This window comes from Acipenser ruthenus, chromosome 23 (genome assembly GCF_902713425.1).
Source record: "Acipenser ruthenus chromosome 23, fAciRut3.2 maternal haplotype, whole genome shotgun sequence".
NCBI classification, from domain to species: domain Eukaryota; kingdom Metazoa; phylum Chordata; class Actinopteri; order Acipenseriformes; family Acipenseridae; genus Acipenser; species Acipenser ruthenus.
Genome location: NC_081211.1, coordinates 6,252,501 through 6,279,842, shown reverse-complemented (window position 1 = coordinate 6,279,842; position 27,342 = coordinate 6,252,501). Strand labels below are relative to the sequence as shown.

The 27,342-nt window shown below is 39.9% G+C and overlaps 2 protein-coding genes across 2 annotated transcripts in view; both read left to right on the top strand.

Annotated features, from left to right (window-relative positions):
* The window catches only part of LOC131699720 (uncharacterized), a 227,209-nt gene that overhangs the window by 102,703 nt on the left and 97,164 nt on the right, over positions 1-27,342 (top strand). The gene's annotated exons all lie outside the window — the stretch shown is intronic.
* On the top strand, positions 5,219-13,054 carry LOC117413506 (procathepsin L-like). Its single transcript, XM_034022746.3, has 9 exons — positions 5,219-5,330; positions 5,424-5,524; positions 6,392-6,534; positions 7,029-7,226; positions 8,253-8,444; positions 9,063-9,228; positions 9,445-9,550; positions 11,418-11,519; positions 12,193-13,054. The coding sequence occupies exons 2-8, from the start codon at positions 5,425-5,427 to the stop codon at positions 11,515-11,517; spliced, it is 1,005 nt and encodes a 334-aa protein (XP_033878637.3). The 5' UTR covers positions 5,219-5,330; position 5,424; the 3' UTR covers positions 11,518-11,519; positions 12,193-13,054.

Sequence of the window (27,342 nt, the reverse complement as noted above, 5' to 3'; positions counted from 1 at the left end):
GCATGTGTTAAAGTTTGTGCTACAAGTATCATTCAATAAATCATGAACCACAGTTATAAAAACACACACCGAGAACATTCACGCGGGATTATTATGCTTAAAAACTTTTTTTTTTTATACACTATCCAGTTCCATAAAGGGTTACAAATATTCAGCTGGCTTGTATAGTCTCCAAAAACACAATGGCAGGAAGTTCACAATTGTAAGGAAGGAAATGACCACTTACAAAATGTGTTCTGTACTGATAATTCTGGCCTGTTTCCTGAAGCAAGCCTCCATGAAAACAGTCCATCACAACGACAGATTTATCTAAGGAAAGTAATTTTCCTAATTCAGCTGTTTGAACTATAAACAGAATACACTACGAACATACACAGTGCTGTCTTTATTTCAATCATGAGGATGGCAATCAACCACCCACTCCCTCACTTTGTGGGCTTGTCGATTTTTTTTGGCCCTCCTAATTCGGGGAATAACAACAACCACCAAAGCCCAGAGGGCTCCTTTATGGTGATGAATGCGAAATAACAGCAATAGAAACTTGTCATTTATTAATAGGGCTTCCCACGAAACAGCTGTCTCTTACTGTTATCACACGCAAAACATTCCCTAAAACAATAGCTACTCCCACCTTCCCTAAGAGACAGGCTAGCTACCTTTTTAAGGGACAAAGTTTGAATTTTAACTTGTTTTGTGGCTTATTGTTTAGCAGGGGATACAATGGGTCAATACTTCATTCATTAACTTTCGCAAAATCTTGTGATCCACACTAGACTTTTGTCTTGTGACACTAAACTCAGCTAATTACAACAGCTAGTCACACTTTGTTTAACCTTAGACTTTGCTAACATGAATGTTTGAACATTGTCTGCTTATAAACATTACTTATTACATATTACAGAACTGTAAACAGTATCTAATAAAGTTTGAATTGAAGTATCTTGCTTGTCTTTTAGTTCAGGTTCTGAAGTACCCCTGTGGTGTGTCGTGAGACATTCTAATCCAACTGAGACTTCTAGTTGACAAAATATCTGTGTATGGATAATTGCCTAAAAATAGGTAAAGTATTCTCCACCCTCCATCCTCCCATACCCGCTCCTTCTCTTCCCTATCCCCTCTGTGGTGGAACAGCTACCGGAGAAATTCAGGACTGCTCCGTCTCTCACTGCCTTCCGCCACCTCCTCAAGACCCACCTGTTTAAACTTGATTTACCTCTCCTACTCTGCACTGGACTTTCCTGACCTAAGCACCATGTTACTGGAAGCTCAGCTGATGCACTATCCTTGCACTATTGCACTGCTATTTTTTCATTGAGATACAAATGGTCTTAATCCTAAATTGTTACTTCTTGTCTCATATTCTGGTAGTATCTGCATTTACTGTAAACAACACTGCATTGTTTTTGTACTGTAACCGTGTATTGCCCTGTAACACCTGTAAGTCGCCTTGGATAAAGGCCAAATAAACTAATAATAATAATAATTACGAGCCGCAATAGTACAGAACCATTGCTTTGTAATAATAGAGCCACCGTGTGGTCAATTAAGATCCATTAGAACTCCATACAGCTTGGGAAAAAAATAGTAAGTGGTATTTTAATTAGTTGATCACAACATGGAGCATTCACTTATTAAATAATAATGTAATTCACATAATACACAACAGACATCCTCCATTTAGTTCTCCTCATTATGCACATCACCCTTGCTGCATTTTTAGATATGCGTAACAATTAGCGTTGACATTTTAATTGGAAACATAGCTACTGTGGTGATAAACATCTTACAGGAAAAGACAGGTCATGCACGTACATTTAAGCTGGAACTACATGGCATGAGAGTACAGGCTCATAGTTTCCTGTTTTTTCGTTCTTTGTTTGTCGGTGTGGTTTTACTTTACTTTAAAAAAAGTAAGGTTTCAATTTTGACTTAAAGTCATCAACTGATGTAGCACTTCTGGTATGAGATTGTATAGTCTACAATCTGGGAGCAGACACTCTAAAAGCTCTCCCTTACCTTTTGTGTACACTTGTGGGAGGCATAGAAGCCCAGCTGGGCAGTGTGGCGTAGTGGTTAGGGCTCTGGACTCTTGACCGGAGGGTTGTGGGTTCAATCCCAGGTGGGGACACTGCTGCTATACCCTTGAGCAAGGTACTTTACCTGAATTGCTCCAGTAAAAATCAAACTCTATAAATGGGTAATTGTATGTAAAAATAATGTGATATCTTGTAAGTCGCCCTGGATAAGGGCGTCTGCTAAGAAATAAATAATAATAAATCATGAGAAGGTATATACAGTGCCTTGCGAAAGTATTCGGCCCCCTTGAACTTTGCGACCTTTTGCCACATTTCAGGCTTCAAACATAAAGATATGAAACTGTAATTTTTTGTGAAGAATCAACAACAAGTGGGACACAATCATGAAGTGGAACGAAATTTATTGGATATTTCAAACTTTTTTAACAAATAAAAAACTGAAAAATTGGGCGTGCAAAATTATTCAGCCCCCTTAAGTTAATACTTTGTAGCGCCACCTTTTGCTGCGATTACAGCTGTAAGTCGCTTGGGGTATGTCTCTATCAGTTTTGCACATCGAGAGACTGAAATTTTTGCCCATTCCTCCTTGCAAAACAGCTCGAGCTCAGTGAGGTTGGATGGAGAGCATTTGTGAACAGCAGTTTTCAGTTCTTTCCACAGATTCTCGATTGGATTCAGGTCTGGACTTTGACTTGGCCATTCTACCACCTGGATATGTTTATTTGTGAACCATTCCATTGTAGATTTTGCTTTATGTTTTGGATCATTGTCTTGTTGGAAGACAAATCTCCGTCCCAGTCTCAGGTCTTTTGCAGACTCCATCAGGTTTTCTTCCAGAATGGTCCTGTATTTGGCTCCATCCATCTTCCCATCAATTTTAACCATCTTCCCTGTCCCTGCTGAAGAAAAGCAGGCCCAAACCATGATGCTGCCACCACCATGTTTGACAGTGGGGATGGTGTGTTCAGGGTGATGAGCTGTGTTGCTTTTACGCCAAACATAACGTTTTGCATTGTTGCCAAAAAGTTCGATTTTGGTTTAATCTGACCAGAGCACCTTCTTCCACATGTTTGGTGTGTCTCCCAGGTGGCTTGTGGCAAACTGTAAACGACACTTTTTATGGATATCTTTAAGAAATGGCTTTCTTCTTGCCACTCTTCCATAAAGGCCAGATTTGTGCAGTATACGACTGATTGTTGTCCTATGGACAGAGTCTCCCACCTCAGCTGTAGATCTCTGCAGTTCATCCAGAGTGATCATGGGCCTCTTGGCTGCATCTCTGATCAGTCTTCTCCTTGTATGAGCTGAAAGTTTAGAGGGACGGCCAGGTCTTGGTAGATTTGCAGTGGTCTGATACTCCTTCCATTTCAATATTATCGCTTGCACAGTGCTCCTTGGGATGTTTAAAGCTTGGGAAATCTTTTTGTATCCAAATCCGGCTTTAAACTTCTCCACAACAGTATCTCGGACCTGCCTGGTGTGTTCCTTGTTCTTCATGATGCTCTCTGCGCTTTAAACGGACCTCTGAGACTATCACAGTGCAGGTGCATTTATACGGAGACTTGATTACACACAGGTGGATTCTATTTATCATCATTAGTCATTTAGGTCAACATTGGATCATTCAGAGATCCTCACTGAACTTCTGGAGAGAGTTTGCTGCACTGAAAGTAAAGGGGCTGAATAATTTTGCACGCCCAATTTTTCAGTTTTTTATTTGTTAAAAAAGTTTGAAATATCCAATAAATTTCGTTCCACTTCATGATTGTGTCCCACTTGTTGTTGATTCTTCACAAAATATTACAGTTTCATATCTTTATGTTTGAAGCCTGAAATGTGGCAAAAGGTCGCAAAGTTCAAGGGGGCCGAATACTTTCGCAAGGCACTGTATGTGACTAGAAATAACTGCCTGTCTGCGACCAAAATGTCCCAAGATTCTTTCTCCCCTCTGTGTGTTTTATGCTTTGTTATTCATTTGTTTCCTGTTCATTCCATAAAGACCCAGATTAAGATATGTCATTTATTAGTAAGAATAGATTCCAATAGGGGGGTCGCAATTGACCAAAGTTCATTTATAGGGGGTCCCAAACGTTTGAGAACCACTGCTGTAAATTATGCACTTTGGCACATGGAGTTTAAAAAAGTGATGTTAGTCTATTATTAAATACTCATAATGAAACTAAATCTAAACCAGTCACACATGTTATGAAACTTTAGTTTATGCCAGAAACTGCATTTCTTAAACACAATGAAGTCAGCAGCTGTAACTTCCGAGAAAAATAAAACATTGTCCAAGAGTTTGGTGTCTGACTACTGAGCCATAGTTTTTAGAAAACTAAAAGTCTTCGTAAAAGATCTTGTTCTGAGTTTTATGACACATAGTTTAAAGGATGATGGGAAGTGTGGAGTATGTGTCATACTATTATGAAACATTAGTTCTGTTTTGGTTTTCTGGTAACATCTTTTTAGAAATTTTACAAATTTACAACCCTTGTATGTAAGGCACACAATAAATATTAAGTATGTTGGCTCATTAAGAACAAGGATTACATTTATTTAAAAAAATGTCAAGGTCATATTCCCATGACTTATAGTTTACTCCATGTGGTTTTCTATATTTATTTTACAAATGTAAAACCATTGATACCATCCTATAAGTAAACAAAATAAATGTAATATGTTGAAAAATATATGCTCATGTAATGGATTAATATCATGGGCTCTGTTAACTCATGAGTTATTTAAGGAATGGTTTTATGAAAAAAAATCAAGTTTTATTTAAAAAAAAAAAGAGAGAGAGAATTTGAAAAAACATTCTTGAAACAACACACAAATTAAAGCATTGTGAATAGAGCCCAAACACGGCAAACTATAGCAAGTGCATTGTACAACCATGGGAAAAGCATGGGAACTCTGCAAAACTGTATGCAAGTGTGTGTTACACGGTGCTAGTGTTAACTTTTTGTGTTTTTGTGCAGCCTCCGTACTTTTTCCCCCTTCTTAAAGACATTATTCTTAGTTTCCATATACTCCCCAAATCCTTTCTTTCTCAGGTCATGGTTCAGATTAATGACCCACGTTACGCAAAGTCATTTCAGGGCAAGAACTCGTGGGTGAGTCTAAAAATCAGTGTGACTTTCCCATTTCGATTTTTCTGGTCCGTAAGCAGATTTAGTTTTATGTGTTTATGACAAGCAGCTGACTTCCCTGAACCCTGTATAAATACAGGGCTGAATCACACGTTTCCTCATTTGGCTTAGATTTCTTATCAGTCAAGATCGTTGAAAGACTCAGGCAAGGAACAGTAGAAGAGTTAGCAAGCGCTTTGTTTAAAACAGACACTTCTAGACTGGGTATTTTTGACTGTACATTGTATTTTCATTGCAGGATGAAGTTCCTTGTACTCGCTGTCACCTTGGTGGTGGTTGTCAGCTCTGCCAGCTTGTCAGTGGAAGATCTGGAGTTTCACGCTTGGAAACTGAAGCACGGTAAGGACAGCCTGTTTTCAAATGCAGTCAAGCGCACACAACTGATATGGTACTGATAAGACTTTTCAGTTAAAAGCTGCACAGGTGTTTAGTTATCTCCTTGTCAAGTCCGCTGGGTCTATAGTTCATGCACACTTTATTAGGTTTTCTAGATAAATAGTTTTATGCATCAGAAATACACTGAGATACATATCAAGCTGTGAAAGGGACTCTCACAAACGCTGAAGCAAAGCTAAGTAGTACAGCATGATGGTAAGTCATAGGCAAACATGGCAAGCCACTGTACTACACTATAAAAATAATGCAAAAAACAATGTAAAAAATATGTAAAAAGCTCATTAGATGTATAAGCAAGGGGAACTAATGTGAAGCTGCAATGACAGCATACTTGTATTTATTAAACCTAAATTTGTATTCCTCCTGTTTCATAACTAATATTCTGTTTGACTTCCTGGACCCAGTGTTTTTAAAACTGTTTTTATCTTGTTAGAGCTACCAGGCAAGTTAGCCTTTTAAGTTAGTCCCAATTGTGTCTTTATTAATAAGTGATTTAAAATATTTATTGCAGATCCCAATATACACACCCAATGTTGAACTTTTAAATTAGGATTGTGTTATTATATAAAGTTATTTTAACTGCTTCAGTGAATTGACGAAAATATTTTTTTGGAAATATGGTAACCCTAAGCAATAGTGCCGTCTTTGAAAAAGGAAAAAGGAAAAATGAAGCATTCGTTTCAGTTACTGTAGATAAGAAACAACAAGGGTCCGTTGGTTAGCACTCTTTGTGGAATTACAGAGTTTGATCAGCTACGATTGCTTTAAACAATGCATGCGCTTGAACTAGAGTGTGCTGCTTCTTTACAGGGAAGTTCTACAGCTCCCCTGTTGAGGAGGCCATGCGAAAAGAGACCTGGATGACCAACCGCAAGTATGTGATTGTGCACAACATGCTGGCAGACCAGGGCATCAAGAGCTACAGACTGGGCATGACCTTCTTCGCTGATATGGTACAATACCCGCTCTCAGCTCCATGATAGAACCTCATCATATCATTTCTCAACTCTCTCTCTCTCTCTCTCTCTCTCTCTCTCTCTCTCTCTCTCTCTCTCTCTCTCTCGATATATGTGTATATATATATATATATATATATATATATATATATATATATATATATATATATATATATGAACTTCATTATATAAATATCAGACAGCTATTGCTCCCCACTATAGCGTTATAAAGGGTGAGCACTGTATATATAGCATAGTTCAATGTAATGTTCCTGTTTGGCACCATATACTATATATATATGACAATGAAATCTGAACGCAGAATGCATTACCGCTGCAAAAACAGGATTGGTTGCTGAAACCTTCAATTACAGCATAATGGCAATATTTAAAAAAAGAAATGTTTAGCATGCATAGTGCAGAGTTGTAACTGAACTGAAGTGAGAGTGCGCAGTGCTGGGGCTGAGCTCCTTGCTCCTCTCCCTTCCCAGGACAATGCTGAGTACAGAAGCGTGGCGTTAAGAGGCTGCCTCGGACGCTTCAACACCACCAAGGCCAAGCGAGGCTCCACCTTCCTGCGGCAGCTAGGGGGCGCTGCTCTGCCCAGCTCTGTTGACTGGAGAGACAAGGGCTATGTCACTGATGTCAAGGACCAGAAGGACTGTGGTTCCTGCTGGGCTTTCAGCACAGTAAGTGTATTACTGTCCTCCCTCCTTCTGGCAGACAAGTGTTATCAGTGTTTATCCGGCTACTTGGACCACAGAAAAATTAATTTCCGTCTACAATTTTAAGAACAGGTAGCTTCAAATCTAATTTTATTTTTATATGGGTTGTGTTTTTAATTATATATATATTTACATTTCTCTAGCCCTTTGTATGAGGTTTAAATTATAATAAGTGGTTCTGGGTTCTGTCAAATAGTGAGCAAAACTCTCTTTACGTGTCTCTGAGCTTGTCTGGAGATTTCTAACTGCCTGGCACTGTACAGACTTCCTTACGCCATTCCAATTATTTGACAAAATGGCCTTTTTAATTTGGCTAGTCCCACCTCCTCACCCTCTCTGTATATGTAGAGTAGGCTGGGCCAGCAAGGTTGAAAGTTCACTTTGTCACATGATTTGAAAGGAATGAGAACATCTGTTCGTTGCTAGGCAGTTCTCCAGACAAGTTCAGGCCAGGTAAAGATAGAAATATAGAGAGAAAGGATAAAAAACAACACTGGAGGTAATCTGTGTCGTGTATTAAAGACTGCTGAGGATTCTTCGACACGTTTAGCCTTCTGTATTCCAAGATACATCCTGGAGAAACCCAATTCATGACAACTGTAACATTTTGAGTTTGTACTGGGCTGTATTCTCCATGTTAGCATGGCTGACGTCATCTGCTTTAAAAAAAATCATACCTGAAGCACCTCTTGGAATTCAACTGCAAAGTCTGTTCAAAACGATGACATCACAATCCGACCTCAGCCACAATGGTATACTCTTACTAAGCCTTTTCCTTCTTTTCAATGGAAATGACAGGCTCCCTGGTATAGCTGCATGCTGTAAGCGCCGTGTGTGTGTGTGTGTGTGTGTTGCAGACAGTCTTCCTGGTATAGCTGCATGCTGTAAGCGCCGTGTGTGTGTGTGTGTGTGTGTGTGTGTGTTGCAGACAGTCTTCCTGGTATAGCTACATGCTGTAAGCGCCGTGTGTGTGTGTGTTTTTTGTTGTAGACAGGCTCCCTGGAAGGACAGACTTTCAGGAAGACTCAGAAGCTGGTGTCCCTGAGCGAGCAGCAGCTGGTGGACTGCTCCGGAGACTACGGGAACATGGGCTGTGGAGGTGGGCTGATGGACCAGGCCTTCCAATACATCAAGGAGAACGGAGGAATTGACACTGAGGAGTCTTACCCCTATGAGGCTGTGGTGAGTTAGAGACAACCCTGTAAAACCAATTCAATAATCTACATATTCGAATGCCTAGCAGTCCAGGTGCTTTCACTGGAGATATAGGTGGCATAGGCTAGTTCATCCATACAGCATTAACAGGTGCTCTGCCACTAGGGGTCAGGTTTCCTTTAGTTTTTCTGTAAATACTCTATGGTGCTTGTGCTTAATACTGCATTATAAAACATTATATTAAAACAGTGGCACTATGAAGATGAATTGCTTCCACATGTAAAGCTTAAAGTGGTAGCACTAGTTTGTAACTAGCTGATTAAAGATCACCTACACAGATGTTTCCTGTAAAATTGTTTTAAATAGAATCGTGTGGATAAAAGGGACACCCCCTTGTTAGTTTCTGTTTTGCTTTCTGAGTTATAGCGTGAATTGGATGTATAGAGTGTATTGGATATATAATTAGATCGGATGAATGTTAAATAAAATAAAGTATTCACTGGCTTCGGCTTACTCACAAATATATCAAAAAACATTGTATGCATCAAAACGCATGATTCTAAATCAACGACAAAAGCTGCAAAAAGAATGTTGTATTAAAGCATAAAGGTTCCAAGTTTGTGTTCTCTCTGTCGCCCCCTCCAGGATGGGAAATGCAGGTACAGTCCACAAAGCATTGGTGCCACCTGCTCTGGGTATGTTGATGTCACCAGTGGCGATGAGAATGCTCTGCAGGAAGCCGTGGCAACCATTGGACCCGTCTCCGTGGCGATCGATGCTGGACACATATCCTTCCAGCTCTACCAGTCAGGTGACACAGCTACACACATCTTACAAAACTGGGTAAACTAGAGTGTCCCATAATTCAGGCAATATGGTATATAGTAAATATAACATTAAAAAAACATATTTATGAGCAGTGCTCAAAATAGGTTCTGTTCTAAAATAATGAGATGAGTAAGGGTAAAAGAAGCTGTCAATAAAAAAAAGCCAATGTGTTTCTCTAGCGTGTTCTTCTCTATTGAAGGGATCTACAGTGAACCTGAGTGCAGCAGCTCAGATCTGGATCACGGAGTGCTAGCTGTCGGCTATGGATCTGACAAGGGCAACGACTACTGGCTGGTGAAAAACAGGTTTGTAGAGTGACAAATGTTTCGACTTCAAAAAGACATCGAACAAGACTTCTATAAAAATGTGTCATCGGGGCTCCCGAGTGGTGCATCCAGTAAAGGCGCTCCTCGCAGGTTCGAGTCCAGGCTATGTCACAGCTGACCGTGACCGAGAGTTCCTAGGGGGCGGCGCACAATTGGCTGAGCGCTGCCCGGGTAGGGAGGGCTTAGGTCGGCAGGGGAATCCACGGCTCACCGCGCATCAGCGACCCCTGTGGCCGATAGGGCGCCTGTGGCTCTGCAGCGGAGCCGCCAGATCTGTGTTGTCCTCCGGCACTATAGGTCTGGTGGCATTGCTGTGGATCTGCAGTGCGAAAAATGACGGCTTGGAAGGAGCACGTTTCGGAGGACGCGTGTTCCAGCCTCCGTTTCCCGAGTCGGCAGGGGGGTTGCGAGCGGTGAGCCGGGGATACAGATAATAATTGGGCATGCTAAATTTGGGTGAAAACCGGGGTAAAAATAATTGGCGACGACTAAATTTATATATAAAAAAAAAAAAAAAAAGTGTCATCGAATGTATTACCTTTCTTTTAGTATTTCTAAATTCAGCGTTATGGAGTGTTTAATAGGTATGGATGATATGAAATGGGATACCCTGTTACAGGTACTTCTGTACAAGCAAAAACTACAATCGCCTGCTAAATATAACACACACTTTTCACTGTTCTCCCCCCATATATATGCATTCAATTCACAAACCTTTAAGAAATAGAAATAGCCAAAAAAATTAATAAATAATAATAAAAAAAATCTAAGCCTATATCCACTTCATTTCCAGGTGTGTCCTCTGGTCCTGTTTTGAATGCTGGTTTAAAGTACTGGCTGGGGCTGTCAACTCCTTTTAAGATTTTAAAGATTCTAATCAAGTCCTCCCTAATTCTGTGTTTCAGACCAAACAGATTGAGCTTCACCTATCTTCATAGCTCATTCCTCTGAGCACTGGGGTTATTAGTGGGGCTTGCGAAGCAAGAGTCCCCACTTTAAATCTTCGACATACTTCATCTTCTTCATCTTCTTCATCTTCTTCATCTTCTTCATCTTCTTCTTCTTCTTCTTCTTCTTCTTCATCTTCTTCTTCTTCTTCTTCTTCTTCTTCTTCATCTTCTTCTTCTTCTTCTTCTTCTTCTTCTTTGGCACGCTACTCCTCTTACACCGTTTAAGCTAGAAACGCCGTTCAAACTTTAAAACATGTAGACTGGTCTGGAATAGTGTGCTTGTATACAACTTTTTGATATATTTTATACTTTTTAAACTATTAAGCTTTTTGTCCTTTGTTTGTCCACCTTCGTTCATTTTAATGGGACTTTTTTCAACATTCTAAAGCTCCCCATTGTTTAAAAACTCCCAGACTTCCAACTTTCTATTTACTGTAAATGATGTAACTTTTGACACAAATCAGCTACTTTGACCACTTTCCCAACAAGTAAGACAAAAAGTCAGAGCATATGAAATCTTCCTCTACTTCTCTGCTATTCAAATATGAAATCAAAACAGGAATGGCGTCTACCAATCAAGAGTTACAGCTGTTTTAGTAACTGCATCAATTTCTTTCAGTAGGCTACTTCCCACTGTTGAATTAACTGTCATAGAAATTTGAGAAATTTCAAATTCTAGCACATTCTAAGCATGAGACAATTAGTAAACAATGTGACCTTTGACACAAATCAGCTACTTTGACCACTTTCCCAGTAAAGCAAGCCCCACAACTTTACTTGTAAAGTTACCATCTAGTTCTGCTAGCTCTTTGCTGGACTCAGTGTGTGTATCGTGTGAAAGGCTGGTATTGGACTCTATTTCCTATGTGATGATCCTGTATCCCTGTGTGTTGCAGCTGGGGTCTGTCCTGGGGTCACAACGGCTACATCCTGATGAGCAGAAACAAGAACAACCAGTGTGGGATTGCAACAGCATCCAGCTACCCTCTCGTCTAAATGTGAGTCTCTACCTGGACCACTGTTTCTAACACACGTCTGTATCTAACAAAAGAGAACGAACGAGAAGGGGCCATAGAACAAGCAAAGAACCAAAAGCCCAACACTAAATAAACTGGAGACCAGTGATGATTCTGCTGAGGCAAATAAGATATAAAACAAGTTATTTTGGTAAGACGTTTTGTAATACCTGTAGTCATAGCAATACAGTGATAACATAGTGTCAAAACATTGGTCTATATGTATTAATAAGTTTTATATCGACGACTTACAACAAGTATTGCAGTCCATATACTCTCAGCTCTGTAGGTTGTGTTTCACATTGTAATACTTTTGATAGTACATTACTTTTAATGTCTGTTTTGTCAGGTTAGTGGTTCATTGCTGATAAACAAGCTTATGTCACAATTTTTGTCTGCCAATACCAAAATTAAACATGAATAATTACCCAATGGTTCCCTAAATAATAACCACCTCTGTAAGCGTCTATTGGTTGGAACAGCTGAAAGGCCCCATTGTCCCCATTGTCACATGACTTGAATGGAACGAGGACGGTTGTTCCTTCACTAACTGTCATGTTCCAGTTGAACAGTAGAGGGAGACAGAACCACTTTTCTAATTCCCTCACATAGGTCTCCTTGAAGTGGTATTCAAACTGTTCCTGTTTCCTTACAGAACCCAACGAAGAGGCAGTCTCTTGCAAGAACCATATCCATTGGACTGAAGACAGAAAATACTGAGGAACGATTTCAATTTACTGAATATAATTTAAATAAAAAGGGTATTAAAAAGGGAACTGGGAATGATTTTAAAGAGAAACATGGAAGACTTTCAGTTGTAACTATCAACGGGTCAGTCATTTATTCTGAGCAATCGGTTGATGTATTGCCAATCCTATCATTTGACAGTAAATCAGCCCATACCTCCAGTATTTTGCACACCTGCTCAGAATTTGCACTTATTTTTTGTCATACAGTTTACACTTTTGATCAGTTGCTAATTATGCATGTCATGTATTAGAGAAACACTACACACTGAAGATGATTTCTTTCTTTTTGTTGTTTGTACCACAAATGTTCATTAATAAGTACAAGACCAGTTTTTCTAAATAATTTTATTCTATTGAATAGCAGTGACTTAATGACTTGTTAATATTTCTTTCACAAAACAGTAATATTATCCTGCTTATAACGTCAGATAAACTGACAAATCTTCATTCGTATAGAATGGAATCATGTACTGTAAAATAATGCAGTGTTGCCAAAAGCCCACCAGAGGGCAGTAGCACATAAGGCTTGAACAGTTGAACAGCAATCAGCCTCAACACACCAGTTAGTTGATACTGGGACTTCAAAGGTACTGTTTAGTATAAGGGGGAAAAAAGTATAGTTACAACTTTTAATACATGTTTCTTAACAAATTGTTTTTACTTTAATTGTGAATATTTCAAATGTTATGGGTGTATGGTTTTGTTATTGTGGGTAACTTTTCTTTTTTGTTAAAAAATGTGAATTCACATTAAAAGTTGTTCTTCTGAGCTGACTGTTAGTAGCTTTGTCATTTACACAGAAGTCTCTATTTGAGGGACTCGATTTGAATGTAAAACTATGTAGCCATGCAGACTTGTTTAGGCACAGTTCAGGACCACACAACAACTGAACACTTCTCTCTGCTCCACCCAGAGAAGCTCACAGGCTCTCCCTAAATTACCCCCCCCCCCTTATAAAGCAGTTGCAACATTGTACACACTCCAACCAATCAGAGCCCACCACCCATCAACTCCCCCCTGCCTCTGGACAGGTGCAGCCCTCAGCCCCCTGAATCCACAGGCAGTCCATGGGCATGGGCAAGTGCCTCAGTGATTTTCCATGGCTGGCTATGCCCAGGGCCGGATTAACCCATCACAGGGCCCTAGGCAAACATACAGTCCTGTCTTCTTACATGAATAAGAACAACTATACAATTATATGTATATAATAGCTTAACTCACGCTCCACCAATTTGCAAAAGGTATCATTTTCTTTTTTAAGTTATTATACATGGTTTTGATCAGAAGGTCAATTATGCTGAATTCTAGTTATTAATTATGACGAAAATTTCATACACTCCTCTGAACTGAACGATTGCTGCCAGAAACAGTTCAAGTGAGAGTGGATGCTAAATACAAAATAAATTCTGAAAAACCTGAAGCCTACGTCAAATCCCATAGCGGAGCTTGATAATCACCTTTCACTGTTTACTGAATAAAAATACAACAGTTCAAATATGGACAAGAGCACCATGTTGAGTTATCCAATAATATATATATATATATATATATATATATATATATATATATATATATATATATATATATATATATATATATATATATGATACTTTTATATAGGAGGGTGCTCCATAGTCCATAGTGTATATATATATATATATATATATATATATATATATATATATATATATATATATATATATAAACAAACACACCTGCACACTGTTTAAAAAAAAAAAAAAAACTTTTCGTTTTGGGCACCCCCATGACTATGGGCTCTAGGCAGGTGCCTAGTTTACCGATGAGGTTAATCCAGCCCTGGCTACGCCTGCATACCATGGGTCATAAATCAACTGGACAATACATTTTTCAACATTTACTCGGGAGCGTTTGCCAACCATAATTCAATTTTTAAATTGAAATTGGAACATGAACAGCCTCGCTGTCTGTTTAAATGGTCCTTGAAATCCAGTCTTGAAATCCAAGCTGTGGTAGGGCCCAGTCAATACAACACTTAGTACTGTGTGCCGGTCACTTTGGGGTTAGGAAAACTAATTTACTGTACTGTATGTGCAATTGAAAGCAGAACTGCAAGTTGATGTTTGAAGTTATTGCAATCAGCATGCAACAATACCACCTTATTCATCTTCATGTTGGGATCTTCCAAATGAATGGAATTGTTAAGTAAGGGTATAGAAAGATGGGACAAGCTTGTGATGGTTGTTTTCCAATGTAGGTGCCAGGTAGGCAATATCAAACCTACCAAATATATAAAGCATTTTTATAAACTGCCACCACCACCTAACTGCCTATCTAAAAGGTCAAGTCCCAATTTAGCAAGTTAAACCCTGCCATGGATAGTTTAGTATAGACTTTTATTTTGCAAGGAGAAATACTGTAACAGAACAAGTTATAAGAGGACACTCTTCATAATCATTAACACATAAAACACCTATTACAGGTATATATATATATATATGGACTGGAGAAGAGGGCTATAGTAGAAACCTATTGACCCGAGGGAAGACTGTATTGTTACAGACAGGGGGCTATAATGCACAAAGCCACAGGCTGAGGGTACTGTACCTTGGAGGTAACAATAGTTTTCCTGAGGGGAATTTAATTTTCCACTATGGCTGAGTCTGCAGTATATATTTAATATATGAGTCAGTCAAGAAAATAAGTGAGGCGAGGTTGGATAGTAAGTACGACTCTATATATTTTGTTTAAGTATAGCTGATACAGCATAAGCAAATACATAAATAACATAAATAAATAACAGAAAATGTTTTTGAAGTTCATACCGTATAGTTAGCAAAGTATTTCTCCATCTGGTTTGCCGACTGCTGCATAATCCAGTTTGTATCCCACCCGTCATATTTGTTTACATCGTCAAGTTGAATTTGTTTGAATTTTGGAAAGTGACGTTTGAATCACCATTTCAGTGTTTGCAGCATCTTTCTTTTGTAGTATGTTTTGTAATTCATGTTTCAGAATCGGTGTTCAGCCATTTTCTCTTGTGAAGAGTGCAGGGGAGAAAGGCATTCCTTTGAAAAGGGGCTGGACTGACAGTGATGTGAACCAATCACATGACAGACCAAGACTATTGACCGGTAGTGTAAGGATATTAGGGCAATAGTTCTATTTTTCCTCCTATGATGAGGTTTTAACCAATCACAGGCCAGGATTTTTCCAATGCTGACCCTGGATTTCCAAGCCTGACCCTGGACAGAGGTGATTGGCTGAATGGATAGACATAGAAAATAGACAATTGGATAAGTCCTAATATAAGTTAATACATACATTGTGTGCAGGGTATAGTTATAAAAGATATTGTGTATATATTGTGTATTGTGTATATAGATGTATATGACACGTGGCATGGAAGACTACAGCCTGCAATCTATATACTTGTGTGGAGCATTTCATCAGATGTCAGTGATGCGTCTCCCAATAAATCTATCATTAGTTTCATAACTCTGGTCCCTGGAAATGAGAAATTAGGTGCTTTTGTCTCCTACCAGTATAAATGAGATTTGGTATATAACTAATACGTGGTTTCTTCTAAGCCCACTGAGTCGTCTGAAGATCAGCCGGCACGAAGGCCCAGTGTCTGGGCTGATAATAATGAGATCTGCTGGAACCACAGGGAAGAAAGGCAGCTGCAGCAGGAACTCTGTGAAAAGGGGCCTGAAAAGTATCTCCTCTCGTCGAGCAGCACAAATTAATTGGTTCTGTTAAATCCCCATTGAACGAGACCAATGTGGTTTAACAAAGGCCATTACCAGCAATCAGTTTAAATCTGTTTTACTCTTCCCACAGAAACCAATTAGAAAATGTAATTTTACTTTTTGATTCACAGCATTTACATAGAATGAGTTCAATCCACTTAAAAGCTGGAAGTGCTGAAAATAAACCGGTCTGTATTGATCTGGCAGTGTGGAGGTTAAGAGAAAGAGAGGGCCCAGTCGAATAAAAACTGCTGTTTGGAAACCTTAATGACTGTTTTTACCCTCGATGTTCTCCCCAGTTTAGAATGTCTGATTATGTTCTCTCACCACAGCAGTTCTCTAGTCCTCCAAACCAGCGACCAAGCCAATTGCCTCTGTACACCGAGGAACTCGGGAGCTAATGTCGACGATCTACTGGCCCCTGGTGGACAAAGGCCAGCCCTGCAGGTGTCCGCATGAGCTCACTAGCCAAATTTGCACCGACAGGGGGTGAACCTGCAATCCCCTGACTTTTCGGCATCCTGCACACCACAAACCCGTGCTTTTACCAGGTAAGCCACTTGGGCACCCTGGAAGTCATTTGAAGGGATCCTGGGATTCTATGTGTGCTAAAAAAAAAAAAGAATACATTCATAGAGTCCTCTGTTTATATAACAAGTATAATGTATACAAAATAAAGTGTGTTTAAACCTATATTTAACAGCTGTATTCAGATACATATTTACCTTAGATCAAGCTCTTCTTAGCAACGTGGTGTAATTTTGAACAGTGTGATTATCTGTCTGAACTTGGTTTCAGGAGACTGGGTTTCAAGCCACTGCAAGGCACACCAGGAGAGACTAGGGGGAACTTGGGATTTTATACATCAAAATAAAACCATGCTGTGTATAATAATAATAATAATAATAATAATAATAATAATAATAATAATAACATATGCATTTAATTAATATTAATATGTTTTATTGAAAAAGCATGCGTGGCTCATCATCCTAACAGGATGTCTGTCTTAATTCTTTTTATTTCAAATTTTCCCTTGCGTCAGTCACTGGATCCTGGCTCTATAGTAACGCTCACCCTGTGCTGAACTGATCCACAAGCAATCCCTGCACAAACCTCCCTCTACCTCCACTAACAAAGCCTTGGCATTTAATACAGATAACCCAACCTGACAGCAATATCTGTCATGGCTTTTCCTTGTATAAGGTATGCAGAGACAAACTGCTGAAGCATTTTTATTAAGCCTCTTTGTAATATGCCCTGTCACACAAACTTCCCTCTCCCTCTCCCTCTGTCTTTATTCTGTTACAAAAAATACCGCGACATTTACTGCAACACAGTTGTTTTTCGAGCCAAATGATTTGGTATAGTGTTCTGGTCAATAGAAGCTAACATTGCATTATCCCCTACTGGGGATGGAATATATCTAGAGAACGGCTGATCATAGATGTCATGGTCATCATCTTACAGAAATGTACAACGTACAATGACACGCCCCCTCCGGTCTGCCGGTGAAGCCCTACAATTCCAGATTGACTCTGGAATGAATAACCCAGCATTAAATACAAACAATTGCTCGCAGTATTCTGTATTCAAGGAGCTTCATTTAAACTGAGCTGGGCAAAGCAGACCATTGTATTTTATACAGGCTCTATTGGACCCTTTGATTACATGCTAAGCTGCAATATTGCAGAGATCACACTGCCATACAACAAAATAAATAAATAAAACGATATGCAGTACCAAAAATATAGCACAAATCAATCAAGTCAATGTGGATGTAAAACCACTAATACACCAGGTAAGAACAGTCAAATAATGTTTGTTCAGCTAACTTCCTCCAGATGGCGAACTTTACTTCTTGTTGCTTAGGAAAAAAAAACAAAGCATGTGTCTGGTGCATGGAGCAGAGCAGTCCCAGCTGCCATATACACCATGCAGGGCAAAGTTTACCCATGTGTGCCAGATTTAGAGCATGTCAGATTGTGTTTTCAGCTTCCATTTTGACAGTGTTGAAATTATCTTTAACCCTTTAAACTCCACTATTTGTTACTGTGTATAAAAAAATGAATAGATCTGGAATATAATGCAATGTTATATTTCATATATAGTTTGGCTTTTCTCTATGTTATCCATGATAAATGTGGGCTATATTTTGTATTATAATATATCTATCTATATCTATCTATATATATATATACACACACAATAATTGCTATATCCTATGAAACAATCTGCAAAGGACTGTTTAATGCTGGTATCAATTACAGAGGATTTAAGGGGATCAGTATGCAATAGACAAAACAGGTAATTTCTAATTAGGGACCTATTGACGTCGAGTGATGAATTTTGGCACCAGCACAGAACAAGCCATTGGGAGCACAATGCTGTTATAACAGAAATTTCCCATAGGGGCCACTGTTAAGCCCATATCACGTGGTTAATTAACTCTGATGAATGTTACAATGTTGCATGAATGAGCTGAGCCCTCAAACACATAGCATTATAGCTGCTCATGTGGTTAGAGGCACTTGAACAGTTACATATGACGTTTCATCAGTGTCACCTTTGCAGGTCACAGATCAACGAAAGCATCATGTCACCCTATAAGAAATGGCATTGCGTTTAGTATGTGCCAGCCATTTTACACAACTGAAGCTATAATATCTAAAGCTGTAGATATTACATGTAGAGTAACTGTCTTAATTATATTGTATTTAAAGCCATTGTATAATACACAAACCATTTATGATGGAAACCCTATAATCCACTGTGGGTTATATAATTCCCTCCTTTGTGATAATATTTGTTGTCCACTTAAAACCATTAAATATCTTCTGTTGATCAAGAGGCCAGCTAGTGGAATATAAAAGCAGTCTTTCTGCCATATGTCTCCATTATAACTCCTAGTGGGAATCTGTGTAATTGGCTAGGCCAGTATTGCTATGGCGATGGTTGTTGATTTTAATTACTTCATCAGCTGTTGGTCTTCAACCTTATTTTTCCAAGAAAGGTTGTTATCCTATTGATTTAATGTAGAGATCTGAGTCTCGACATCTCCCAGTGATATCTCAGGTGAATATTGAGGTATTTCATCTCACTGCCGACCAGCCACAGATCTCAGACAAGCATTCTCAACTTCACTCAACATCTGCATTTACGGAGAGGGGGTAAGCTTTGGTGTTTGAGGAAGACTCTGTTTTGATCTGTGGTGATCTGTGGATTTAATGCATATGAAATGTGAGGGACAATATCTCTAGCTGTACAGCCCATGAGAGCTCTCATCACCAAACCTGATATACAGCAGTGTGAAATGTATTAGAACACCTCAGGATTTGTCATTTATATCCTTTACATACCTACCTGCATGAAAGCCTAGAAAATGATATCGCAAAAGTCTACCCAAAGCCATAACAGTAGTACAGTATTTCATGTTAGATTTTGAAATGTCACATTTTTTAATTGTTGTCAGTTTTTTGTTAAGTATATGGAAAACTACAAAGCGGTATATAATTCAATATGTTAACATAACATTATTCAGCCGATTTCATTTGACTTTATGAAGCAAAATCTCTTAATTCTATAGGGTGATGCAAAACTATTGGCTGTATGTCAGACTTGATATTTTTTTTACCTGGAGAACTGCTTATCCAGCTGTCTTGAAACTTGGTAATAACTTTATTTGCATGGGTTTGTGTGAGTATCAGATTCTGGTCATCTACAGAGGTGTCTAACTGTCTGTTCATGTGTCTGAATGTCACACTTACATTTGGGCATCTAACTGGAGAATTGCTTATCAAATTGTGATTAAACATTTCATTGCTAATTCTTATTCAATTCTACAGTGCCTTGCGAAAGTATTCGGCCCCCTTGAACTTTGCGACCTTTTTCCACATTTCAGGCTTCAAACATAAAGATATGAAACTGTAATTTTTTGTGAAGAATCAACAACAAGTGGGACACAATCATGAAGTGGAACGAAATTTATTGGATATTTCAAACTTTTTTAACAAATAAAAAACTGAAAAATTGGGCGTGCAAAATTATTCAGCCCCTTTACTTTCAGTGCAGCAAACTCTCTCCAGAAGTTCAGTGAGGATCTCTGAATGATCCAATGTTGACCTAAATGACTAATGATGATAAATAGAATCCACCTGTGTGTAATCAAGTCTCCGTATAAATGCACCTGCACTGGGATAGTCTCAGAGGTCCGTTTAAAGCGCAGAGGGCATCATGAAGAACAAGGAACACACCAGGCAGGTCAGAGATACTGTTGTGGAGAAGTTTAAAGCTGGATTTGGATACAAAAAGATTTCCCAAGCTTTAAACATCCCAAGGAGCACTGTGCAAGCGATAATATTGAAATGGAAGGAGTATCAGACCACTGCAAATCTACCAAGACCTGGCCGTCCCTCTAAACTTTCAGCTCATACAAGGAGAAGACTGATCAGAGATGCAGCCAAGAGGCCCATGATCACTCTGGATGAACTGCAGAGATCTACAGCTGAGGTGGGAGACTCTGTCCATAAGACAACAATCAGTCGTATACTGCACAAATCTGGCCTTTATGGAAGAGTGGCAAGAAGAAAGCCATTTCTTAAAGATATCCATAAAAAGTGTCGTTTACAGTTTGCCACAAGCCACTGGGAGACACACCAAACATGTGGAAGAAGGTGCTCTGGTCAGATAAAACCAAAATCGAACTTTTTGGCAACAATGCAAAACGTTATGTTTGGCGTAAAAGCAACACAGCTCATCACCCTGAACACACCATCCCCACTGTCAAACATGGTGGTGGCAGCATCATGGTTTGGGCCTGCTTTTCTTCAGCAGGGACAGGGAAGATGGTTAAAATTGATGGGAAGATGGATGGAGCCAAATACAGGACCATTCTGGAAGAAAACCTGATGGAGTCTGCAAAAGACCTGAGACTGGGACGGAGATTTGTCTTCCAACAAGACAATGATCCAAAACATAAAGCAAAATCTACAATGGAATGGTTCACAAATAAACATATCCAGGTGTTAGAATGGCCAAGTCAAAGTCCAGACCTGAATCCAATCGAGAATCTGTGGAAAGAACTGAAAACTGCTGTTCACAAATGCTCTCCATCCAACCTCACTGAGCTCGAGCTGTTTTGCAAGGAGAAATGGGCAAAAATTTCAGTCTCTCGATGTGCAAAACTGATAGAGACATACCCCAAGCGACTTACAGCTGTAATCACAGCAAAAGGTGGCGCTACAAAGTATTAACTTAAGGGGGCTGAATAATTTTGCACGCCCAATTTTTCAGTTTTTTATTTGTTAAAAAAGTTTGAAATATCCAATAAATTTCGTTCCACTTCATGATTGTGTCCCACTTGTTGTTGATTCTTCACAAAAAATTACAGTTTCATATCTTTATGTTTGAAGCCTGAAATGTGGCAAAAGGTCGCAAAGTTCAAGGGGGCCGAATACTTTCGCAAGGCACTGTATGTACCGTTGATATATGTCATGGCCATCACCTTTTTCATCATACTGGAATTATGAATTTGCAGACATGATGGGGACATACTTGTTTTATATTAAACATTTCAGAAATGCAGATGGTATAAAACAGACCTTTCCCAGAGGAAGTTGCTCATGTTTGGAATTAGGAATAATGTGTACTCAAAGCCCAGACAGCTTTATTTTTGTAACAGTAAGCTTGCTGTGTTGGCTCTCCGTCATGCTAGTGTGTTATTGGTGCTGGTCTTAGACAAGCACAAATTAAATTTCACTGACTCAAATAGCCTGCTCACCACGAGAGAGCACAACATGCAGCAGCGGTCTCCCTGCGTTGCATCAGACGACCGGCAGTGAGCTGCTGGCAAAAGTTGGAGGGCTTTGAAGTGGAACGATATTACAGTTTATGGTTCTGATAATGGACATCATCCTTCATATTTTCCCTTTGAAATCAGAACCTTTAGCGATATTATGCCTTATGCATATTTTTATGAACATGCATTTAAAATTCAGCAGCCCCATGTTAAACTGGAATTGTTCCTTTTTCTCTGCTCCTGCCTGCAGTTAATTGGGCTATTATGGTTGATTAAATGGGCCATTTGAATGGGTTAGTTTGGACATACTGCCTCTGCATTCTCATGCAATTACATGGTAATTATTAACTGTTTGAGGTCAGACCCAGAAAACAGTGAAAATATACTAGAAAACGGGCAAAATAAATATCATCTTTTGCAGTCTTTTTTTTCTAATTTCACAAGCAACACTGTTAGATGAAATTCTTGATTGCTTATAAATGCATTTATAACCTACTGGGGTCTATTTTAATGATCTACCAATGGTGGATCTAAATACCGCCTGAATATCTGATTCTCATTTTTCAAAGCACTTTTTATCAGGGGTGTGCTAAAACTCGTTCACTCGTACTTGGAATTGTCTGGAAGAAGTATTCAATAAATCCATTCATTAACGTGGTGATTTCAAAACAAGAAAAGCTGTCCTCCTTCATGTTTACAATTAAGTACCAATCAAGAGCAATTACCTACCAATTGGAAGATTATTTTTCTGTCATCCAAGACGCTGGTATTAGTATGGCAGTGCTCCGGATGACAGGAAAATAACCTTTGGTTGCCAAGTTGATGGCATTCGTTGTGTGTCATAAGTATATTTGAACTTTATTGTTTATTTGGTTACATTGGTAGTGAACGAACAAAGGCTCCTCTGAGGCCGCGAAAATAAAGGTGCTTGTGACTAACTAAAAAAAATAACAAACATTCCCCACGGCAACCCCTCACTGGATGACAGACTAGTAACTCACTAGCACCCCCCACCCCCCCCCCACCCCCACCCCGAAACTCCCACAGCATCCAAACACAGCCCTCCCAAATCAGACTCCCTCCTTTACATAATCATTCTCCCTAATTTCCCATTGAGTTGAATGGGATGCTCCATACTCTTCATTTCAAGAATTACCAGTGTGGCTATCACTGCTTAAAAATCTAAATACAATGAATCAGTAAACACATTCAAAATAAAGAGAAAAGGAAACATTTGATTTGCAATATCCCCCTGTGAGGATCCCAACTGACGGTTTCCAAGTCTGCATTGCAATCAGCTAACGAGCAATTAAACATGTGTAAACAACAAGCAGGAAGAGTGCGATTTACCAATAGGTTAATTGAAAATCTTTTGCTGCCTTTTCACCCTCAGTTTGTGAAATGCGTCTCATTCCTGCAGTCCTCAGTTGTATTAACACCCAGGCAACAAAGTTCCTGATCGTTTGCATAATTATTCTGCCTCTGTATTAATGCTGCATCACTTCAGACAATTACAGAGCAGATCTCCCTGATCCCGAGAGAGCCTGCCATTTGATGTGTTGTAATTCAATGGGAAGAATTCCATTGCTACCTCTCTAATAGTCAGATATCCATATGATTAATATTATGATGATGCACCAGGAGAATCAGGTGCATCATATTAAAGATATCTGTGCAGAATAAAATTTGAATTAACCCTAACCCAGAAAGTTACCACACCATAATGGCTGCACAGGGTCTGTAAAACCATGCCCACACCAATAAAACAAACAAGGGAATAGGCTTGACATGCAAGGCTCTAAAATGCATGTTTAAAGAAAGAACTATGCAAGAACGATGCAAAGACAGTGATGCATTTCATGCTTACATAGTAGAAGACTTGCATATCCTTGCAGTCATCATTTTCAAATCTGGCAAATTCCATATATGATCCCCGCGCCTTTTGCATCATCCAAGCATTAAACTTGCCTGTTTGGTTTTGTACAGTATGTTTTACTTATTTAATTTAAATTTAAGGACACCCTGAACAGTGCTGAAATGAACACAAGGGACCATTTCAGTTTACATTCAAAGCCAAATAATCATTATCTTATACAGCACATATTCCCCTTTCTATTTTAAACAGCCCTTGAGTGCAGGAGTTTCCACAATGTCTTTCAAGAACTCATTTTTTATCATGTAAATTAGAGTTGCACATGCAATGTAATATGGCCCCATGATGCAGCTTCCTGATTCTCCAATAACAGTAGAGAGAGAGAGATGAAAAAACCCCAGCAAAAATAGAGCGAGAGCACTGGTTTGTTTTGTATTCATTTTCCTTTTGCAAGTTGTATATGGCCTTGTGCCAGTTTTTATTACCCACCACAATTAGTACACCGGGCGGGGGGGGGGGGGGGAGTTATTATTGTTTAATAAATCATGCAGCCATGGAAACAAAAAAGGACAGTGATCTTATTACAAGTTGCCAGACTAGAAGGAACATGGTCACTGGGACAGTTTGGGGCAGTTCAGGCTTTTTAATTCACATTGCAATGCATTAAGTGTAGTCCTGCTTCTCTTAAAGAATAGAGGGATAAATAAAACATAAGGGATAGGCCTATAAATACATTTTCCATACCTGAACTCCATACCTACAGTGGGGGAAAACGAGGGTAAAAAAAATAAATAAATAAATAAATAAATAAATAATAATTATATATATATATATATATATATATATATATATATATATATATATATATATATATTGTAATGATTTCACCACTCTCGGGTTCGTTGCCCCTTTAAAAACAGTGACCCAACACACAGAAATGGATTTTTCTTGCGCGGTTGCGCTATTTTAATAAACAAAGAAATAAACAAAATACAAAACAAACACCTAGCTCTGTACGAGCACTAACTAACACACACAGGAACTCCCTGACTAACACGGGACAGCTAAGCTGTTTCCCCGTCTTTTCAAAAAAACCCCGGTTTAACACAGCACTTACGTTTATTCAATGGCTACTCGGAGACAGCACACCTCTCTGCCTCCTTCCACTCAGCAGCCCCGAGCAGACTGCCTGCTCTCTTTTAAACCCCCACACCTGGGTCTAATTCCCCAATACCACCCAGGTGCGGATGACAATTAACAATAAAACAATTAAACAAAACAATAAGCAATCAATCCAAAACAATTAACAAAAAGGTGCATTCTTCTCGCAGGGAGGTTTTAACCCCCTCCCTGCTGTCTCTCACAACCTGCTTCCTTACACATCCCCCCCCTTGTCTTTACAAGACACAGGCCATGAAACGGCCACCTCCTCCCCTAAAACCCAACCACCCACCCTCGAGTCCACAAATGTCCATTTTCGCCCTCTTCCACGGGCGAACTCGAGGGTGGATCGATCCACGTCCCGGCTCAGCCAGGTAGGGACCGCGCACCGGCGACGAAGGACCCCAACGGTTTGTCAGGGGCGACCAGAACGGCAACCGGGGCACTGGAGGCTGCAGCAGCGGGCAGAGGTCTGCAGCTGGGACCCAGTGCAGCGACGTCCGGTCATCTAGGGGGAGCGAAGCAGTGACCAGGGGGAGCGTAAGCGACGTCTGGGAGCAGCGCAGCGACGTCTTAGTGTCCGTGAGGAGCGAAGCAGGGGACCAGGTGCAGAACTGTGCCCGATTCTGCCGACTCCTGGGCTCCAGGTCTAGTGACCGGAGGTCCAGACCAACCGACAGGGTGTCCAGGCGCAAGGGTTGAGGGACCGGACGCAGCGACGCCGGACTGGACAGTAGGGGTGGTGGTCGGGGCTGTGGTGGAGGTATGTTTTCCACTTCCTCCCTGGGCTCCGGAAGCAGCGGCTCCTCCCCTCTGGGCTCTGGCAGCGGCGGCTCCTCCCCTCTGGACTCCGACAGCGGCGGCTTCTCCCCTCTGGGCTCCGACAGCGGCGGCTTCTCCCCTCTGGGCTCCGACAGCGGCAGCTCTTCCCCTCTGGGCTCCGGCTCTTCCCCCTCTGGCTCCTCCCCTCTGGGCTCCGGCTCTTCCCCCTCTGGCTTGGGAGATTGCGGGGTTACCCATACCTGCTCCCACTTCTGGAGCAGCAGGTCTATCTCTGTGGGCTCCGGATCAGGTAGCCCCCACTCCTGTCTCCACTTCTTTATCTGCTCTTTTTGAGCAGCCGTGTTTCGATTGACCATTTCAATCAATTCTTTTAAATCCATTGTTTGGGTCGTAGGGGCGCCCACACACGCTGCCACCAAATGTAATGATTTCACCACTCTCGGGTTCGTTGCCCCTTTAAAAACAGTGACCCAACACACAGAAATGGATTTTTCTTGCGCGGTTGCGCTATTTTAATAAACAAAGAAATAAACAAAATACAAAACAAACACCTAGCTCTGTACGAGCACTAACTAACACACACAGGAACTCCCTGACTAACACGGGACAGCTAAGCTGTTTCCCCGTCTTTTAAAAAAAAACCCGGTTTAACACAGCACTTACGTTTATTCAATGGCTACTCGGAGACAGCACACCTCTCTGCCTCCTTCCACTCAGCAGCCCCGAGCAGACTGCCTGCTCTCTTTTAAACCCCCACACCTGGGTCTAATTCCCCAATACCGCCCAGGTGCGGATGACAATTAACAATAATACAATTAAACAAAACAATAAGCAATCAATCCAAAACAATTAACAAAAAGGTGCATTCTTCTCGCAGGGAGGTTTTAACCCCCTCCCTGCTGTCTCTCACAACCTGCTTCCTTACAATATATATATATATATATATATATATATATATATATATATATATATAAAGCATACGTAAGTAGATGCCTATGGCTGGACAACCAGACTGGCGTTTCCAAATGAAAAAGTCACATGGTTGGACCTTGGACCGCCATATTGGATCTCGTGGAACTTTTTGGAATTTTTCAAAACTCTTGCCGTTAAAAACAACTTAAAGTGGAACTATGACAATGGCAGCAGATAGCGATCGAACAATTACTTTGCCCACTACGCTGGATTGGCACCAAATATTCAACAATCTTCTTGTCTTAAACCGCAATATAATATACAGTGCCTAAAGAAAGTCTACAACCCCTTTCAAAATGTTCACCTTTTGTTGCCTTATAGCCTGGAATTAAAATGCATTAAAATATATATTTTTTTCATTTATCTACAAATCCTACCCCACAACTTCCAAGTGAAAAAAATAAAAAATATTCTAGAAATTTGTAGAAAATTAATTAAACTTAAAAACTGAAATAGTTTGGTTGGATAAGTGTCTACCCCCTTTAGCAATCCTAAATTAGCTCAAGTGTAACCAATCGCCTTCAAAATCACACACCAAGTTAAGTGGCCTCCACTTGTGTCAAATTGTAGTGATTCACATGATTTCAGGATAAATTCAGCAGTTCCTGTAGGTTCCCTCTGCTGGGTAGTGCATTTCAAAGCAAAGACTCAACCATGAGCACCAAGGCGCTTTTAAAAGAACTCCGGGACAAAGCTGTTGAAAGGCACAGATCAGGGGATGGATATAAAAAAATATCAA